The following is a 21,761-nucleotide window of genomic DNA, read 5'->3' as shown; positions in this document are numbered from 1 at the left end:
GTGCGTGCATGCATTTTGTGTCTAAAAATAGTTTTCCTTGAACAGGATTCAATTCTGACTTTGCTTGCTTCACTTTTAACATGGAGCAGAGTCTTATGTGGAAAAACTAATGCCCTTTTATTGGCCAGCTAGAATTCCCCTTGCTTGGCACTGCCTCTTTTCAGCTCTTCAGTACCATGTACTTCCATTTAGTCAGCAGCAATATATGTAAATTATTTCTGGGCATGGAGGAATAAAGAACAGACAGCCTAGAAAATGCTTTTAAAATTAGGGGGCATTTTCTTTGAAAGTATTTTTTTAATTCCCCTAATTTTTCCAACTTCTTTTGCTAGTTAATTCCACTTGCCCTTCCTTAATTCTAAGTTTAACATAAAAATTGTGGAGTTAATATTTTTTAACTTGGTATTTAACATGGCAGATTTCATTCCTTTTTCTAAAAGAAGAATTGACAGAAAAAGACAGCATTGAATAAGACAGTAAAATCAAATTCTAAGGCTGTGAAAGTACAGGCACCTAAGTCTCCTGTGCCATTTAAGAATGTTGACACACAGTTACACGGTGATTTTTTATTCTGAGCTCAGACCAGTGACGAGCTTTTGAGGAAGGCAAGCATTGCCTTGTCTTGTTTTCTGCTCACTGTGAGTTGGTCACCAGGAGATACATGCCAAGTGCAGTGACATGTCAGGGGAGGCCCAGGTCTGAATTTCCATCCAGATGTTTGTAGAGTGTGTGAGGTGTATGGTAAGTGCTAAACTGCTGCCTGTAGAAACTGATACTCTTTCTTCCCAGAACAAGAATGGCAAAAGTAAAAGTCATGCAAGGATTTTTATCCTTGGACTAAATGTTGACATCTGCTGACACTTCTGAGAGTGATGTCAGTCTGTCAAGCATTGAGAGCTGAGGTTTGTACAACATGGACAGCTGCCCTTGAGGAACTACTGGGCACCATCCGCTTGTTCCACTGGCACTGTCAGAACAGTCATAGATGGTGATTTATTTGCTACGCACCGAGATGAAGTTTAAACTTAAGGATAATGGCTGAGTCCTGAAGGGAGGCATCTCTAATGCCATTTGTCTCCTGCTAACCAGGCATTGAGAAAGGCAAAAATGAAAGCAGTTCATCTGTGATGAGATGGTACGAAGCTGGTGTGCTTTTAGGTTTTCTTAAGGTATCTGGAACTTACTGTAGAGTTGGGGCCATGGTAGTAATAATAGAATGACTGAGATGACTGGTACTCTAACTGTAATATAGAGCACATTAAAACAAATCACAAGTTTTAAAATAGTATGTGGTGCCCAAACTCATTAGGAAAAGGTTACAAGGTTTTAAGGCAGTTCTTCTAAAACTGGCACCTGATACAATTTTTGTCTCTTAAATTTTGTTAGTAGACAGTATTTCATTGTTAGCAGATGGCATTTCATGTGTAGCTAATCAGTATAAATAAATGCTCTCTTGTTGGCATTTCCCTTCAGTACATTTTTTTCCAGTTGCTGATTATCAGCACAAATTTCTCCAGGTAAATTTTGGTTTTACTTATGAAACAACAGAGGCCAAGCTGTTTTGAAAGACAAAAAGGGCTTGAAGACAGGGACAGGAGGAATAAAATAACAGCAATACTCTGTGTAGTCACAGTGATGTCAGAGGCTGTTACTCAAATCTGTGGTCTTATTCTGCCAGATATCTTGCTTACCTCCAGCAGCAGGAGTGTTGAGACAGGATCTGTGCACCAGTGTCTGTAGTCTTGGAGGTGTCGAGGAGGAATTTTCCAGCATGCTGTACAGATGGAATAGCACCTAGCAGTTCAGCTTTCAGCAGGAGTTAGTTATAACTGAAATCACTCCATTATTTGATAGCAATATTTTAGTTCTTGTGAGGTGGTTCCATGAAGACAAGGTATTTGTGCCAGTGTCATTACTGAAGAATGGAGCAGGCCAGCTGAGCTTGCTGCTCAGTGTGTGCTGGTCACTGCATGGCACTGCTTTCACTGGAACTGAACCACTTGGCTGCCTCTGTGTGCCTGAGGCTTTTACACCTTTGTGCATCTTCCTGCTCCCACGGTGTTCACCTGAAGGTTTCATATCTCAGCTTTTTATCAATATTTAAATTTGTAATGACTTCGCTCATCTTGTTTCGAATTATTAGCTCAGCATTTAAGTGGAGTAGCTGAGCTGGGGTGTCCTGCACAGGGCCAGGAGTTGATGATCCTGATGGGTCCCTTCCAGCTTAGGATATTCTATGGTTCTGTGAGACATGGCTTACATGAGCATGCGGTGAGGTTTGTTTCTGCACAACTTGATGAATGTTAAATTACAGATGGTTTCTCATCTAGCAATGCCAGTGCAGCAGATCTTCGGTCAGTGGGAATTTGCTGGAGACTTGCTGCTAGCTTTGTGGGGATCAGGCTTGCACCCACAGCACACAACCTTTGCCTCAAAACGTTGAAATCCACAGTGGATTTTGGCGGCTTGAGGGAGTGGAATTCAAAGAAGCTCCTAGTACCAAGCTGTGCAAAAGAAAAGGAAAAAAAAAATCTTCTGAAGGTTGTAAATTCTTGCAATATGGGAAGTGTTTTGCTTGGTGAGATTGTTGCATAAATTATGAGAAATAGATTTAAAGTAATATTAGCAATATCTGTGCGTACAGTTGTTTGTTAAGATAACTGGATTTGTTGTTTGTTGATGAACTAATGCTTGTCTGTCTGGGTGTTTCTCAGTACAGTGTTCACATATATTGTTTGTATGACAGAGATGCACCAGACCTTGGGGAAATGAGCCATCTGCATATAAGCAAACTTGTAATAGCAATGGATTTGAAGAGGATTGGAGTTTCCAAGCATAATTTTTTAATTATAAAAGGGGGTAAAATGTTAAAAGTGTGTGTACATGAACTTACTAAATAAAATTCAGAAGACCTCTAAAATACAGAGATCCCAGCTCTGTCTCAAAATACCTAAGATATAAATAACTGGATTCCTGGACAGTATTCTAGGAAGGTACCCCTGGACATTTGCTATGACCATGTTCTTTTATTCATTGATTTTGCTAACTGCTGTTGGTTATGACTTGTATCTAGATAGACTTTTGGTTGGAGCTGTCCTTGTGTTCTGAGGAACACATGTATATTTATTTATTTTCCCCACCATGTGGGGGGATTTGAAAGCTGAATTAGGTTGTTGGTATTTTGGGATGTTGCTGGTATGCTGTGGCTATAGGAGTTATCTCTGATGTTGCTCTGAACCATCAGAGAGCAGAGGATGGTAACTCTGCTTGGTTCCAGCAATTTCAAAGCTAGCCTGGAAAATCCCATTAGAATTACCTACTTTAGATATATCTTCAGTGGAAGTCATTAGTTAAATATTATTTGCCTTATGCTTTAAATCTCTTTAGTGTTCCCAGTTGTTCACAGGTCTGTGTAGAGAAAGACTTCTGACTTTCAATACTATGTTGTGTTTTGTAATTGTAGCATATCTGCTGCAAAAAACCTGCCTTCCCCCCACCCCAGAAAAATGTAGGTTCTGTTTTTAACTCTGCAGTGTATGGTATTAGTTCTTGATGGGAAACTGTTTCTGGTTATACATATAATGATTTCCTTTAGTTATACTTTACATGATTTTTTTTTCCTCATGTGTCCTTACATGGACTGCTTTAATGAAGTTCTATTACTCTTTATACAAAATGGTGATTTCTGGTGCAGAGCCTGCAGCCATTATTCTAACACCATGGCTGTGATTATATCAGCTAATGGCAGCCACTGGCTCTAGGCCAAGTAAAACGATTAAGAACCATATAATTGTTAGATGAAACAATGAGACACGTGAAGAGCTTGGTAGTATTTCAGTAAGTCTCTTAAATTCTCTTTACTCATCCAAAAGCTCAGTTAGCAGATCACTGTTTTTGTTGGAGATGAGCATGTTTGTATTCACATCATGTTTCAAAGCTTAAGAGAATAAAAGATTGAGATGCCATCCTCACTTTAACCTTCCCTTTGCCAATTTAACTGGTTCTTAACCAAACTTACGCAAGTAGGTTTTTACAAATGTTCTTACTTATGGCACTGCTTGCTGTCTGTTAACTGCTGTGTGTTTCCAGGCGTGCTGGCCTGTGCACAGGCAGCTCCCCTCGGTGTGGATTTTACCCTGCTAGGTGTGTTTGTCTGTAGAATGGTACGTCAGCCATGGATTAGCTGTTTGCAAGCTTCTCTGTTACTAATCATGACATCTGCTTTGCAGAACCTCCTTGAGTCCTGTAGGTTTACAGGTCTGTAGAGCCCTTGGATGTTTTCACCTTCTTATATTCACCTTTGCTAGTAAGCATGAATACCAGTCTTTTTTAGAGAATGTTCTGCTTGTTTGTTTTTTTTCTTTTTTCACTGAAAAATTAAGTTCTACAATTTGATTACTCTGTTAAGTGTTTGATCACTGCAGGCTATAGAACTTACCTCTCCACTTTCTGTTGTGAAATTCAATCCTTTTTTGAAAGGGGTTTACATGTTGCAAGTGGAAGAGCTATTGCTTTTGTAACTTTTTGTAAAAGTTTTCTGCTGGTTCATTAATAAGATTGTCACAGTAGCAAAACCAGCTCAGGAAGGAATGACCCTCAGAACATCATCTGATTGGCCAGCCAAGAACCAAAACCAATTTCTAAGGAAAAGATTGGGAATGTTGATCAGTGTGTTACACTGGTGACTGGGTTATCAAACTGGTTATCATTTCATCAGGATTTTTATTTTCTCCTTTCTACTCTACAGATTAGATCCTTGAAATTTAAAAAAAAAAAAATCCTTTGAAATTCTGTTTTGTCTCCAACAGTGCCCTTAAAGATAGTCGTTTCCCCCCAATGACGAGGGATGAGCTGCCACGGCTTTTCTGCTCAGTGTCTCTACTCACTAACTTTGAAGATGTGTGTGACTACATGGATTGGGAGGTAAGAATGTTAGATATCTTTTACAGAAATGATTTTGATACTATGAACATCTATAGCTGAAGTCACTGTTTAAATGATTTGTATCTATTAGTGTAGCTGTCACTATTTTGCACTCTGTACACATAGTTATGTGCATAGATTCAAAAGAGACTTTTTGATGAAACCGTCATCACCTCAAAAGTCTGAGCCATGCAAATGGAATGAAGTTGTAGTTTTGCCCACATAGGCATTCGGAGTGGTCTGCACAGTTGTCTTGATGTCTAAGACTCCATCAAGGAAGGTATTGTCTGAGCAAAGGTGTCCTGAGGCCTCGTTTGCTGGATCTATGTGGTAGATCAGTCCATTGACTCTGGAAAGGGGTGCTCCAGTATGGAGGTTAACAGTCTGATGTATGCTTCTGGAAACAAGCACTGCACAAAACTGCAATCCCAGAATAAGCTGCTTTATTTAGCTTGTAGAGACACTCATCTTGCCCCAAACTTTGCTTTCAGAGTGAGTGTCCTGCACAGACCCCACAAAGCCTTTATACAATGAGGCCACGTAAATCATTGCTCTCAATGCTGCTTACGCATGGAGCTGAATCTATTCTAATTGCCAGGTTCTAGGAAACCTGCATGCATCCTCTTGGAACAGCAGCATAAAAGAGATTAAGAAGCAAATGCTGACGTGTGTATGACAGTGTATACTGATGGAAGTGTTAGTCTGTAATGTTCTTTTCCCATAATTGTTTGGCATTGGACGCTTGCAAAAAACAAGGTACTTGACTTAAGATGAACTCCTCACCTCAATCATCATGTTGCATTCCTCTTTGAAGCTATTTTTGAGTGGACATAAGAAAAATTTTGAAATTGTCGTAGGATAGCAGAAATAATAATACCAGAGATACAACAAAAGCTACAGTATTTCCTTTTAATAATAACTAAACCTGACTAAATATTTAGAACTTCTTAGGAGAAAAAGAGGCTTTCTATTGTATTTACACATTAAAAATACACATTAAAAATGTATATTGAATAGAAACTGCACTTGTTAGAACAGTAAGAGGCCCCGCTGTCTCAGAAGGAGGGTATCCAGCAGTAAACTCAGCATTATGAATTTTACAGTAGCTGAAAATTGACAAAGATGTGTTTCCTGTTCACCTCATAATGACAAGGGCTTCTTACCTTCTGATACATAATTCTGAATGAGATGAATCCTGGTTTTCTTTAGGGTTTATGAGCATTTTCACCATAATCAGAAATACTTATTTTTTTTTTAGGTAATGTCAGACCAAAAATGAATCTTAGCAGAAACTCTGTGTGCATTCTCAACAAGAAGCTTTTATGGAGTAGTCTGCCTTGTCACTCAGCCATTTGACACTTCAAACAGTGTTTTCAAGCAATCAAACTAGTGACTATTAATATTAAACTAAGCTAGAAATCAAAATGGTAGAATTTTTCTCCTCTACCAGGTTGACTTCTGGTAGCCATCACTGTGATGTTTTAAATTTCATTTATTATAATTTAATAAAAATCAGACTATGAATAGACTCAGAAAATGTGAAGTGCATAATGAAATAGCATTTAGCTCTTTGCATGCCATAGTCTGTAAGTGTTATTAGGTGCTGTTTCATTGTCTCAATAAATAAACTTCTAAGATGGCCCAAATATTCATCCTTAAGGAAAAACTAAAAGCAAAATCCGGGTTCAAAAATCCACTTTCCTTTGGAAAGACTGGTTTTAGCTTTGTTCCTTGGGAGACTGCTGAATCATAACTCGTATGAAAAAAAGGAGGCTTTTACTTCCTATGTTCTTTCTATGTTTTGTGTAGAACTTGTGAGACTTTAACAATACTGTAAGTAAGCATAATGCAGAGCTCTAGTGTTGCTAAATTCTGATTGATTTTATGGATTCTCATGGTTGTTCTTATTGGAAAGCCCTGACTTAGGAGGCAAGAATGCAGGGGTCAAAAATACGAAAGTCTTTGTGTTATCCATTTGCTTAGTTGCTCTCTATCTCATTTAAGGTTTTTTAATGATAAGTTTTTAAAAACCTTCGCAAATTCCTACAATTCCAAGAAATGGTCACAAACTAGGTTTCCATGCAAAGGGGCCCAGAGGAGGGGGGTGACATCTAAATATGAGATTATAAAATTTGTAATTGTTAGTCCTTAAAAGAATGATTCATCACTGTGTGCCTGTCAGTGAGATAGCTTATGTCACCCATATGTCTTTTAAGGGAGTAGCAGTTATGCAATATTAATGGCAAAAGGACATTTCAGGATGTCTAGAGTATGATGTAAAGAGAGATTCTGCATGTTTCATCTCCTGTCATGCTGAGATCATCCTGAAAATCATCAGCCTGGTTAGGAGACCCTGCTTTTGTAGGTGTGCTACTGATGATCTTGTGGGAGCCAGGTCAGCAATTTGCTGACACAGGCCCCAATATTTCAGAATTGCCAATTCAGACAACTCTGCTCTGAGGGCTTAAGACAAGGTTATCTGAAGTCAGGAGTGAAGCTGTCTGAAGACAGCTCAGGAGTGTCTTCTCTATCCTGAAGCAGAGTGATGGATGTTTTCTCTCATTAAGGAATTACCTTCCCAAACTAAATAAAAGAATATTTCAGCTGTAAAAAGCAATGTGAGATCCTTTTGCAGCAGAAACTTCCATCAAGTAAACAGATCTGTGGGAATTCACTGCAGTTAGCTCCCATATGATTTTTCAAATTGCTGCCATTTTCACCTTTTATAAAAGTATTTAGGGGAAAGTACACATCTTTAAAGGACCACTTCAAAGCCATGTTCACAAGGATGCTTCCTAAAATACAACTTAGAATCCTTACATACCCGTGAGTTTGAATGGCAGTGCACTTCAGTGGCTGAACAGATGTAGGGCTTTGAAAGGAACTCTGGGAGTGTGGGAACTGCATCTCCATTTCTGCTTCACAGAACCCATGAGAGACCACTTGCTGCTGGGGTGGAGTTGCACAGTTGCACAGCCTTTCCACCTCAGAGAAATGGATAGCATGAAAAGCTCAGATATGGGGAGGTTTTGTGTTAGTACTGCTCTTTTATTAAAGATGAGACAACAAAGGACTAGTTACAAGACAAGTCATAAAGGCCACTTATTTTTAAACATATCTGCTATTGATAGCAGTCATTATAAACTAATTCAGACCTGCTGATTCAGATCCTCTCCTCATTTTTTATGAAAAGATCCTAAAGGTCTGCAATTGTATGTACTTAGAATAACGTTTTGGCTAGACTTGAGCAGTGGCTCTTCCTTAAAATACCATGAAAGAGGTCTTTGCCCTGAAGTTGCTGTTCTTCAGCAAAGTAAAATCTGCAGAATTGTGTGTGCTGTCTTGATAGGAAAGGCCTTTAGCCTGTGTGCACTGGTTTAAATATTAGCTTAAATAGTTGTAGCCAGTAATTTTGACTGAAAGGTGGCTTTTCAGTGTTGACAAAGTGGGTATGTTCAAGAGTTGCAGAAGTTCTTTCCTGCCTGCAAGTGCAGCAACACCAGTGGCTCTCAGCTTCTGTTCTGTAGAACAGAGAAAAAATAGTCTGAATCTCAATATTTTGTTCTCTTTGGACAATATTCAGTGATTCCATGTATGTAAATGAATGATTATGCTTGCCATGAGGTAGAGAACAAACCTCCTGAGGAGTCTTGCCTCTGTTGTTAAATCAGAATGTAGTATTTAGATGCTACTAAAGATGGTCAGAAATAAGCCAGCATATTTGCTGCTAATGTGGGGCTAAACAGCTGTAGAATTCAGCTAATAAGAAGTGAGATCAACTTGAAGAAAGTAGCAATAGTCACTTAATCTAAAGGTTTCCGTTTCCAAACACATTTGTGTACCACTATTTCCATAGTATTAGTCAGGTAAATAAAGGGGAAAGTTACTGTTCTGTAGTATCATAAGGAATACTGTGCAAGTTCCAGCCAGCTTTTTTGTTGGAAAATGTTTCTAGGTTGCTGCTCTTCAGAGATGGAGCTGACAAACCCCAAGTTAGTAGAAGGGCTGTCCCTAACCCAGAGCAGGGAGTCACAGTGCCACTGGCATGTGGTGGTATGGGCTGTGCAGCATGTCTGGGTGTAGGAGAACACAGATAGTGAGTGGACATAAGGAACAGGCAGATGCTTGTTCCTGACACCAAGGGGGTGTTGCACTGCTCCAGCTCTGGAGCATTCCATGTGGGTTCTCTGTAACAGGCTCTTTGTTACCTGCTTTAATGTATTTCTGAACAACTGTTTTACAATGAATTAATCTTAAACTAATTAGTGATGATTGCATGCAAATCTCTTAAAGATTTCAGTGCAGTAGATGGAACCGAACAGAACCATTACTGGATGATACAGTGGAGAGCACAGAAACTTAAGTCTCAACAAGGCCTAATGTTCAGGTGCTTATCCAAATTCCCCATGGACAGTCTAATGAGAATAGTGTTATTTCTTCCTCTCAGTGTGGTTGGAGAATCAGTCCATGAGGAACAAATTGATGAACTGTGTTTGGAGCTTTGGGGCAGAACAGTCCATCAGGAGAGTTGCTTCAGCTTTGATGTCAGAGAGGGTTTTGGAACCATTTTTTCTTAGATATATATAGAGAAGGGGTATTGTGGGCAGTAATCTGGCAAGTGCCATAGGCACTTGGCAAAACAATAAATGTGGCATGTACCTGTTTTCTCACATCCCAAAGTGTATGGAAATAAAGAATTCATTTTTTAAAAGTGTATAAATTAATATTAATGTGTTTAAATACACAACAAAGTCTGAAGTCTTGTTAAGGTCATTTCAGAAGTAAAATAATGTAGTTTAATGAAATCCTTAGATTTAATGAAAGATCTGTTAATTTAATTAATATTGTCACAGAACCTAATTTTAGGTAGCCTCTGGCCACTTACACAACTGGTCAGAAAGTTTATATCTACAAGTACTGCTTATATAGGATACAGTATTTCATGCTCTAAAACCCCATGGAAATATTTCTATTGGCAGAGATTGTTTTTTGCCTAAGTCTCTCTCCTTGTCTTGCTTTCCTCTCCCAATAGCAACAATTTAAATAGATTCCTATCCACGTGGGAGGCTGAAGCAGCGATTGCGTGGTCCCTTTTCAGCTCCAGGGGATACCTGTAGGCAGTCATTTCCCTAATAAATGGTAATAGGCGAGACTGAACTCCAGCTCCATCTGCACAAGATTGGTTTGTTTTTCTAAACTGCACAGACAGATGTTGTTCTTGTACAGAATGTTGCCTGGAGTATATCAGTATTTTTAGTTTGAGAAGCAGGCCCGAGGCTGCGTAGGAAGGTGTGTGCTGCTCCTGGTAGCAGGGCAGTTATGCCTTCCACAGACCCAGCCCTTACCTCCCATCTTGGAGTGGGCTGTTTTGGGAGACCTCACAGAAGTTTGCATCAGTTGAACACCAGTCTCTTGAGGAAGTCAAAATGAATTCCACACTGTGCCCATGCCACTCTTAGTGTGGATCATTTTTACTTTGCTTGTGTGTGGCTTCCATTTATTTAACTCAAGCCTGGTTTTGATTTAACTGAAGTTGAACAATGAAAAGCTGTTTGTCCGGCTCAGCTATGCAGTTGGAATTCATGCTCCACAGGATGCTATGAAATTTTCCCCTGCTGTTCATCCCTTTTTTCTACAGACATGGGCATAAAAGTCCATTAAAATGGTTAATGGGGAACATCCAGAGCAGTGGAGCAACTTGAATGGTGCATCATACTTAATACATCACTAGTGCTCCTGGTTAGTTGCTCATGAATATTACGTGGTCACTATTATGCAAAACACTTGTGTAGCATTTAGAATCTCATATTCTGCAGGATTTAAAGCTCTGCAAACCCTGGAAATATTTCATCTTAGTAGTCGGGCAACTGAATATAGACAGTTATAAAATCACCAGCAACAGAAACTTACTGGTTTGGGGATAAACTCTCTAGGCTTTTTTCAGCTTCTAACACAATTTCATTTTACTTTCAGGCCCTTTGGGTTCATAATTATATCTTCTGAGTATACAGATTTGATCTCTCTAGTGATTATATATATCCATGCAATGAAAGTTGGTGTTTAGGAGTGTTTGGTAATGAAATAATATGTTAAAATTTGCAGTGAATTAAATTTTTTAGTTACAAAGTTAAATTTTTCCTATTTATGAACAATGTTAGATTCATAGGGAAAAATGGTTGTGACCCTGACCAGCTGCAAGTGATTCTTCCTCCCATATCTCCTGCTTATATCATATATAAAGAATGAAAATACTAAAAATTAAAGTCTTAATATAAGCAAATATGTTAATTGACGAAGTGGTAGAGCTTTGTAAATATTCCTTATTTGCTTTTTGACTGCCCTGCAGTTACGGTAAAATAAGTAAGTTGTCACTGGAGAAACTGTTACAGCTTTTTTCGATTAATTTTGTGTCCACAAGGATGTGCCATACCGAACAACGTGGTACCCTTTTAAGCATCAACTCTTCGTTTTCACATACAGTGCTGGGACCTTTGGCTTCAAATGGAAAAATCATCTTGGTTATGTGGGCATAAAAATGTCCATCTACTAATGCTTTGTGTTTGTGCACAGAATCCAAAAGTAACTGAAAACTTCTGGCAGTGGAATATCTTTTATGGCCTGATCGCAGTGCAGGTACTCTCCACAGAATTATTGTAACCTGAAAACAGGGGACCTTAAACAATGCCCTGGAAAGGTGTCCAGCCTCTTTGGTTTTTTTCTAATGTTTTTGGCATTTTGATTTTTATCTGCATCCAGCTCCTTGGTATTAGTAATCTTGGTTTCCATGCTGGCATTTTGTCACCTTACAGTTCTTAGTAGCACAGAAATAGGAGTTTGAGGCTGGGTACTCTGGAATATTTCTGTTTCCTCCTCATATGCGAGCAGAAATTTTGAAGGCTCCAGGCTCGAGTCCATAGTGTGACAAATCTTTGATCATTCAGTTGTTGCTTTGAACAAAATTAATGCTCTTAATTGAAGCCTCATTAGATTTGGCAGCTGTTTTGCCTGCAAATTATAGCTGGTGACCAGGTGATTTTATCAGCAACAACATTGGTGACAGTGTCAGAGGAGACAGAACAACTTTAGCCCCTCAGCTGGATTTCCTCCAGCCCAGGAATGAAGCTCCATGGTGGGGAGCAGAGGAACATCCTGTGTACCTGTGCTGCTGCTGAGCTTACGTGGCTGTAAGTGAACACCTCTCTAAAAGATGACACCCACTGCAGTGCCACCTCCTGAAACTCTGTGTGAAATGCTGTTAACCACTGAAAGGTTCATGTTTTGGGTTTCACCATGTCAGAAAGCTGTTGGATCTTTTCTCTGGTAATGTACTAATGAAGCTGCCAATCTCTTGCAGGTGGGTGTACATGGCATTAGAATAGAATTCATCAACGAGAAAGGATCAAAGCGCACGGCCACCTACCTACCGGAGGTTGCGAAGGAGCAAGGTCATTGTTGCACTTTATTTCATATGATCTGGTGAAGAATTTAAACATACCTGTAAATCTAAAATGCAATATTTGACCTTGCACTGATGTCAGATGATGGAGCAATATTTAATTGTAAGAAGACTCTCATATAAATGCCAATTACATGCCTGTGTCAGTCTCCTAGAGGGATTCAGTAAACCGTAGCTGTTTTTTAAGACAGTCACAAATGCAGCGTAGCTGTAGGAAAATAAAATGTGGAGGGGTGGTACAGTGCTGTCAGCCAGGCTAACAGTTATTAAAAGCTGCCAGTTTTTGTGTGGCTCTTAGGCTGGGATATAAGGGAGATGCAGAAGCTCTGTTAAGTGTTGGCCGGTTATCCTAACCACGATTTATTCCTGAATTCCCAGTGATCAAGTTGTTTTGCAGTTAGGTACTTTCTGCTAGTACTCAATTCCTTTTACAAACACTGACTTCCCATGGGTTTTTAATGAATGGAAGGAAATTATTTTCAATATGAAAGGACACAATAATGTTGTTAAAGTCCTTTTTAATAGGGGCACAGACTTAAGTTGGTGAATTTAAAAAATTAGAGTCAATTTTGTTGAACAGTCATCTTTTGCTGACTCCGAGCACTCACTGTGTTTTTTATTTCCAAGGTTGATAGTGTGTCTCAGTCTGTCTCAATCTTTGACAGTTTTCTTTGCTGCTGCTTTTTTTTTTTTTTTTTTTTTGCATTTTTATGTGTGTTTGTTGACAAAGGGTTCAGCTGATACCTTTACTGAGGATCCTTTTTAATTGATAATTCTGTTTCCAAATAGTTGCTTTAAAGTCTAGAGGCATTCCAAGCTTTTTTTAAAATTCAGGAATTGTGGAGGGAATGTGTCTAAATTTCTGAATAATTTTAGTAGACCATGAATTGCAGTCAGATTCTTTAAAGTCTCCAGAACTATTCATTTGTATTTTGTATGTGCCCAAACCTACTGTGTTTTTTTCCGGTTTTTTAATGTAACAATGTGACTAATTATTGCATCTTTAGGAAATAACATGTCTAACAGCCATTTAAAGTATGAGAGTTTTTAAACAAATAGGAGTTTTGGAAAGCATGAAGATTTTATTGAGAGCAGTAATGAATCTGTATTTTTAATCCATTGCTTCTTTCATTATCCAGACACCTGTAATATCTAGTCCTTCTAAAATTAGCCATATCTCTGTAAAGTTAAGCAATATTTATGAAGAAGTCTGATTTCAAGTTCTCTGCACATGTTCACTAATAATTATTTTAAATGTTATACAGAAATTTAGTTTTCCATATTGTCATAATCATTTATAATGTCTTAAGTGGCTGTGATACGTGATCATACCTGAATGTTTTGGAAAAGTTTCGTTTAGTATCTCATGCCCAGTCTTGGACACCTGGGTACAGTGGGTTTGCTTTTAATATATTTCAACTAAGAGATGAAAAATACACGTTGTTTGTAGCGTGAACTGAGCATGTAAAGAAATCCTACGTGTGGTACTTCCTTCAGCTGTTCTGAAGTAGGGAGGAATGTTTTGGTTTATCCCGAGCGCCAGCAGAGCTCTTGCGCTCTCAGCAGCACCACACACTGTACTGTGCTTTTGCAACATCTGTTCCTATTGCTGTGTTTCTCACTAATTTGTGCTACTGTAAAATTCAACAGGATGGGACCACATTCAAACCATAGATTCCTTGTTGAGGAAAGGAGGCTACAAAGCTCCGATTACTAATGAATTCAGGAAAACAATAAAGCTAACCAGGTATGCACCGGGATACCGCACATAGCCCTGTTGTAATGCTGGGAGGTGCTCCTTCCTGGTAAGTGCTCCTGCAGATGGTAACAGTAAACTCTCCTGGATATATCATTAATGATTCCTTTGTTTCCACAAGAGCAGTACAGACTTAGGAGAAGCCTTGCAGAGGGATTAGTGGCACTAAGCAAGGAGTAAGAGCTGGCTGCTCAATACCAGGGCACGATGCATCAGTGTACCTGCATATTGGGGTTGATAACTCTGCACGTTCTCAGCAGTGTTTTTAGCTCTGGCTTCTCACAGAGTATTCCTTGGCTGTAGTGGGTGTTCAGGGCTGTAGCTAACAGGGATTACTTGCTCTTGTCAGATTTATTTGGGCAGATGGTGCATGGTGGGGCTGCCGCTGTACGTCATGGAGGCCCTCAGATCCCTAATCCGCTGGATCCTCAGACAAACGTTTGGGTTATGCCATGTGGAGTGCAGGTTTCTATAATCTTAAGGTGTGAGACATCAGGCTATGCACTGCTTTGACAGCCAGTCTACTAGTGAAACTGTATCAGGGTATTCCCAAGAGTGGGGACAAGAATTTAATATTTTATTTCATACTAGTTTAGTTTGGTTTTGCTAATTTAATAAAACGTGTTCTTGAGGGCTCCTTAGTGTGTGGCAGCCAAAGTATTTCAGAATTAGCAGCACATAATACTCTGCACATAATATTGTAGTTAAGTGGTGATGGGTAGAGGAGTGAATGTCTGTCAGAATGGCTCTAAAGCTATTTATTTGTATAAGCCTTCAGTGTAAAATGACTGCTGAGCTCCACTTATTCGGTCATGCGTGGAGAAATAGGATTTTTTAAAATCTTATAAGGAAGTTTTGACCATTTGTCTTCTTCCGGGAGATAGAGACTTTGGGTCTCAATGAGTGTTTGGGATTCTGGATTCTTATAGAAACTCAACTACTGTGGAATGGCATGGAGCACAAAACAAAACACCCCCAAAGTTCACCCCCACACCCCCCAAAAATCCTGTAAAAAGCCATGTGTTTAGTGTAATTAAGTTCACAACAATGAAACTGCTAGCAAAATCAGTTGCCTGATAAGTGAAATGAACAAACAATAATTTTTCTAATGTTCAGAAAAAGGGTTTTTTTGACTGCCTATTTTACTTGCTTAAAATCTCAGGTTCTGCTGACAGATTAGAGACAGTATTATTAAAATACTAATTGCTTCCTAGTATTAGACAACCTGTTTTAGAACCCCATTTTAGTAATTTATTGTCTTTTAACTTCTTTTTCAAGTCTTCTGAATTAAAGTAAACATCCTGTGTGTGAAGAAAGCTTTAGGCTGATCACAACGAGTCTGTCACTCCCTTCAGGTTCACCCCCAGCAGTTCTGGCCATGTTTTGAGAGAACTAAACAATAGTGGCACTGAGGGACTCGTAGCAGTCAGAGGAGTCTGGAATGCAGAGGGTCAGCAGCTGGGGGTTCTCTCCCATCTGCAGAGCTGTGCAGGGGCTGTGCAGCCCCCCCGATCGTGCTCAGCCAACCTGAGAGCCCCTGGCTGGTTGCATAGGGTGGGAATTCCATTTAATGAGTTCCACGTACCATCCCCATGGATTCCAGAAGAGCTGCTGCTCTCTCAGCAAGGCCCAGCAGGCACTGGTTCCTCATGTCCCTTGTTGTCAGACAATACTGATGCAGATGTATTCAGAATATTTGTTGTCAGGGCCTGGATTCTGCCTTTAGTAACACTGAGCTGGCCGATGTCCTTGTAGGACCACTCTTCATTATTTTTCAACTGACTTGGGAGTCAGGAGAGGTCCCAGTCGAGTGGAAGCTGGCAAATGTTCCATTTGTAAGAAGGAAGATCCTTGTTACTACAGGCCTGCCAGTCTCACTTCAGTGCCTGCAAAATTAGTTTGGTGCCTCTCTCTAAGGAGGACATCAAACTATAGAGTATGACAAGAGGAAAATGACCAGAATGGTGAAAGCCTCAAGGGCAAGACTCAGGAGGAGTAGCTGAGGTCCTTTGTTCTGTTCAGTTTGGAGAGGGATGAGAAAGGCCTCATTGGGGTCTACAGCTTCCTCGTGAGGCGGGGGTGGAAGTGAGCTGCTGATCTCTTTCAGGTGGCCAGCAATAGAACACAAGGAAAGGGAATGAAGCTGCCTCAGGGGAAGTTCAGACTGGGCATTAGGAAAATATTCTTTACTGAGAGGGTAGTCAGACACTGGAACAAGCTGTCCAGGGTTATGGCATCAAGCCTGTTGGAGGCCAAGGGGTGTCTGAACAATGCTTTTAGCCATATGGTTTAGTTTTAGGTAGTTCCGTGAGGAGTAGGGAGTTGGACTTGATGATCCTGATGGGTCCCTTCCAACTGGAGATATTCTGTGATTCTAGTCTAAAAAGAATGTAACTACATTTAATGTAGCTGGGGTAATTTTAAAAGCAGAATTTGGCAGACAGTTGATACTGATTGTTTAAAAACAGCTCAGAAATCTGTAGTGCTTGTTTACAGTTTTTCCTCCTAGGTTTTTGTAGAGAGTTGGCTGAAGATACAGGACATTCTCTATTCCCTCTACTTCAACCAACATAGTAGGCAACCATTTTTAACAGTTCTAGTTGCTTAAAGTATTTTTCCTAAGCAGTTATGTTGTGATTTGCCATATGATCCAGGAAATGACCCTGACAGTTGTGGCAGTTCCCTTGTGCAGCTGAAGTCAGTCTTACTCCCAGCATCAGAAGTACAGAGCTCTTATCACTAAACAAACCACCAGTGCAGCATTTCTGTGATACTTGCAGCTTCCTGGTAACAGTTCCTGAATTGGCCTCTCTGCTCTTTGCCAGGTACCGCAGTGAGAAGATGACGATGAGCTACACAGAGTACCTTGCCCATCGTCAGCACCATCACTTCCAGAATGGTATTGGGCACCCCCTTCCACCATACAACCATTATTCCTGACACTGAGCCGCATGACCAGTCACTGGACCTCTCTGCAGACCTCTTCCCAGGAGACCCTGCCCCTTCTTGGTCTAGCTATCTCTATTACTGTACCATTTTATGATGATAGTTTCCGTTGCCATGTTGAGGCTCCTTCATTGGTTCAGCTCATCGTGGCAACGGGAGGGAAAACTGCATTACTACAAAGAGCCCATACTTTTTTATTATTGATTCACTGCAGATTTTTTTGCAGCATATACCCTTGGGTTTTATATGAAAATCTAAATTTCTACTTCATTAACATTGAATTATATCAATCAAGGCTTTCTGTGACTGTGGATGGAAGGAAGAGTTTAAGGAATGCAGTTAGGGATGCTTTGCTTAGCAAAAAGGCATTCATGGCTTTTGCATTAATAGGTGTGACAGGGAATGAAACATATCAGATTCAGGTATTAAAGTAGACAATGAATTGCATTTTCATAACATTCTTAATGACATTGTGTGTACAATATCTCACCCTCACCGTAAAGATTCCATGTGGCTCTATACAGGATCTCCAGATCCAGCACAAACAGCCGGGACACCAAGGCTGACATACAGAATGCTTTTTTGGGATGAAGAGAAGCAACTCACGTACAGCGAGAGGTGATGTTAACATGGCAGCATTTTTAGAATCAAGTGGCCTAAATTACAGGGCGCAATCCAATCCAGGACCCCTTTGTGTCCCATCCTGTGCTGGGAATCACGGGCAGCCCAGCCCTGTCAGGAGTAGTCACAAGAATGCATTTGTAATGAGACGATGCCTTTCTGATGACTCAAATTAGGAGTGACATTTGTGTCCTAAAAACAGATTGGTGAGTAGCAGATGTCATATTAGGAAGAAAATGGATTTAGATTTTAGTGCCTTTGACTATAACGTAATTATATACTTATATATAAAATTCATAGAAAACATATATTCCAGACGTTCTAGCAAACCCTGTTGAGGCTGCTCTGGCATCAGGGTTTTGGACACTTTTTTTTTTTTTCTTTAAAGTGAGATTTATTTTCTATTATTATTATTATTATTAGCAAACTTATTTTGGAAAAGAGAAATCCCTGTTTTGTTCTTTCATCTGCTCTTGAACTAACTGAGATTTATCAAGTCATGAATAGTTGGATCGAGTTAACTTTTGTTTAATAGAAGAAAAAGACTCTTGTGAGAGAGCCAGGACAAATATGCCATAATGTTACATGTTTTCATCTATTGCAGGAATAGTGCTTGAGAGCTGTAATTACTGTGTAATAATTCTGATACCCCTCCACACAGTAGAAGAAAGAAAACCAATTGGAACTTTTTCCTGCTGTAAAAATAGGATTTAGTAAAAGGTATGTGTGGTCTATTTGCAAGGCCAGTTGATGGCAGGAGCTCACTCCTCCCTCTTGTGCCTGCAGAACTCCCACTGCTGCCTGTTGCAGCACAGACTGCCTGTTACAGCAAAGACCTTCCCAATCTGTGTGAGTAAACCACAGTAAGCAGAAATTCCAGTTATTTTGAATAATGAATGTTTGTAAATACATAGATATATAAAAATCAAATAGATAAAATTCAGTTGTTTAAAAAAAAATCAGATTAACCATAAAAATGTTTCAATAGGGTTTCAAAACCAGGTAAGGATAAATTATGCTCATCCCTTACGTAAGGTTAGGTCTGCCACTTAATTTCTATGGAGGTTCTTGTAGAAGGTCTTTGGTATTCCTTCATCCACAGCATGTATGTCCAAATATTACCATTTTCAGTTGCGATGCCTTAATTTTTAAGCAGAGGGCCTGAAATTTCAGGAGCCAAGAGATGCCAGCCAGAAGCTGCAAAAATGAGTAGATGTTTATACAGAGGCTATTTTGGATGATACTGTTATCTTGTTTCTACTTGGGGAACACTTTTAGATTAATAGTCTTCAAGTGGAAATGTGAACAAGTGGCTGGCTACCTGATAGAGTTGTGTTGGTTTTTTTCTTGCCCTTATAGGGAACCTGAGCACAAACTGAATCATTCTGCTGCAAAAAAAAGTCATCCAACCCCATGTTTATCTGTCATCTCGTTACAGCTCGCTCGTGCTTCTGCATGAGCTCATTGTTAGAAGTTTTTTAAAAAGATCTATTATATATAAAAATATATATGTATTGAAAGGTGCTAATCAACCTCAAGAAGGTCACGTGACTGGTCATGCGGATCTAAAATCATATCAGATTTTTTAAGAAATCTTCGATATATGCAGATGTTATACAGAATTTCTTACCAGTGTAATAATGATATACTGATGAATAAACAATCCTGCAGGATTTTAAGGACAAGGTCAGCAATACTTCCCACCATGGCTTGGGGGAGAAAAGGATAGTTTTGTCTCCTTTTTGTATACAGCATAATGCACAATGCATTTTTGTCTATCTCTTAGTAGCTGTTGCTTAAAAATATAGTTCAAGGGTGTTATACAAACTGTAAAGGTGTGCTTTTGAACCAAGCTCATGCCAGACCCTTCTGGACCAGAGTTTTGTATCACTAATTAAAAAACTGTTACAGAGTCTGTGGTCAATCAGATTGTATGATATTTTTTTAAAGATTGGAATAATCAGTCTACCTACAGTGTTTCTAGGGCACCTACCTCCTCAGCACACTGTGCTGAACTGCTGCAGATTGTTTCTCTGTAATTGTGGGATTCTTTGTACCAAACGTGCAGCTCACTGTGACATGCACTGGCACAGAATAGGTCTGTTTGCTTAAAGCTGATCAGCAATTACTCTCACAAATGTCATTCCCTCATAGTTACATTTAGTACCTTCTAGTTGTATTCTTGGGGTTAGCTACAGATTTGTTTTTCATTTGGGGTACTTTATAGAAATTAAGGTACAACCAAGTAGCTTATTTCACTGTTTGTTAAGTTGCTGATTTTTTTTTTATGAGCACTACTCAGTTTGCCTTATTCCATTGAAGAGATTGTTGGGGTGGTTTTTTTCATTCTCTTGCTTAATGTTCCTAAAAACTCTGTTCTGTAAACTGAGCTAAGACAACCAAACCGTAGACTTGACATGAAGCTGTTACTTGGTGATGCTTCAAGTGTCCTTCCTGCTGCCATCCCAACGGATGCTGCTCCGGCAGGGGGGGACGCTCGGTCCTGACCTCAGCCCCACTCTGGAACCAAGGTGGGCACAGCCCTGGCACACCTGGAGTTTGTATATGGACCTCTACTTGTCTTCAACTGTGCGGGTTTTTAAAACTGTTGTCTGGAGTAGGTTACATCTCTTATGTGTGTTAGATCGAACCAAAGAAGCCTCCAGCCATGCCCAAATGCTGCTCCTAAAGCCTGCCTTCCAGTCCTTACAAAATCCCTGCAGGATTAAATGTGTTAACTTTTTTATTTTTGTACAGTTTCTAACTGATTTTTGCTAGTGATGTTAATTGAATTAAGTTTATTTGGGGAGTCTGAGTATCTCCTCCATTTAAATAAACTGGTGACTTTCCTTTTATGTTAAAAAAAAAAAAAAAAAAAAAAAATAAAAGAGAAACCCAAAGTGTGCCTCTCAGATTTAAGGGTTTCTGGTTACATTTATTCTTAAGACCAGCAATGATTCTTTATATACAAAGATATGTTTTCCTCATTTTTTATTACTGTTGAAGAAAAAAATAAAAAAGAAAAACCTCTTTCTTTGCTCTGGACCCAGTAATTGCGCTGGTACATAAACGCACTGAGAAAACAAACTTTTGTTTGAAACTTTTGTAACAACTTATGACTGTTTTTGTATATCAAAGTTGATTCTTTTCAAGATATTTGGATCTAGTTTCTAAGTTATTTTAGTGTTTTATATGTTACAAAAAAAAAAAAACAAACTTACTTTAAATTGTTCACCAGCATCTTGAGTTATCTTCAATGCCATGGTGATACACAGTGGGCTTAGAGCTACCTGGAGTAGCTTGTAAGGCCTCGGTCTTTTCCTTCCTTCCTTAGCAACTCAATTGATTACAATAATATCACAGATTACCTGAACCCCCTTCCTTTACAACTAGATCCTTCTTCCTTCCACATTTAATTGCTATTAGTGTGAAGAAACTGTTGAAATGGGCATTTTAATATAAGTACGGCTTAAAAAGAGAAAAATGAGGAAAAAGAAAAAAAAATGCTAGAAGGTTATCTGTGGGTCTGTGAGATATGGCTGTGGAAAGATATTGTAGTAGTTTTAACACTATTGTTATTACCTTTTAAATCATTTACCCAATAAAATAAGGAAAAAGAATCACCATTTCTTTTGATGTTTCTCTGTTTAATTGTGTGGCTTGGTCAGTGTTTTTATTGAAGCATTTATACCTGGTGCTAGTGTCAAAGGCTAATGGTGTGTTAGAAATCTTTTCCTGGGATTAACTGTCTTTGTGTCTAGTGTAGGAACAAACTGGGGACAGGTACATGCAGCTTTCACTGAACGCTCCCAGTTAAATCACCATTTATATCAGCTACATCAGTTATTTATCAGTATTTGTATCAATTGCCAGTTCCGTTTTATACTTTTTATGTCGAACTTTACACATGGAATTCTGTCCAGGCCTGAGCACCCTCCTGTTGAGAGGTGGTTTCAATCTTTTGAAGCAAAACTTCTTTGCAGAATGAGTTATCCTGGTGTCAGCAACACAGCACCTGTACCACTTACAGCCAGATTGTTCAACAGAACATTGTGCCAA

General features: G+C 39.3%; 1 protein-coding gene across 1 annotated transcript in view; it reads left to right on the top strand.

Moving 5' to 3' along the window:
• Positions 1 to 21,328, top strand: part of AMMECR1 (Alport syndrome, mental retardation, midface hypoplasia and elliptocytosis chromosomal region gene 1) — a 40,482-nt gene extending 19,154 nt beyond the window's left edge. Inside the window, exons 3-6 of the mRNA XM_008640532.2 lie at positions 4,809 to 4,923; positions 12,278 to 12,368; positions 14,030 to 14,126; positions 16,961 to 21,328. Of these exons, the coding sequence (XP_008638754.1) occupies positions 4,809 to 4,923; positions 12,278 to 12,368; positions 14,030 to 14,126; positions 16,961 to 17,075 (418 nt within the window). The 3' untranslated portion in view covers positions 17,076 to 21,328. The remainder of the gene's footprint in view (positions 1 to 4,808; positions 4,924 to 12,277; positions 12,369 to 14,029; positions 14,127 to 16,960) is intronic.
• Positions 21,329 to 21,761: the final 433 nt, after the last annotated feature.

The sequence above is a fragment of the Corvus brachyrhynchos genome, unplaced genomic scaffold (genome assembly GCF_000691975.1).
Source record: "Corvus brachyrhynchos isolate BGI_N302 unplaced genomic scaffold, ASM69197v1 scaffold398, whole genome shotgun sequence".
Lineage (NCBI taxonomy): Eukaryota > Metazoa > Chordata > Aves > Passeriformes > Corvidae > Corvus > Corvus brachyrhynchos.
The sequence above is the reverse complement of the archived record's forward strand: the minus strand, read 5'-3'. Positions and strand labels throughout refer to the sequence as shown.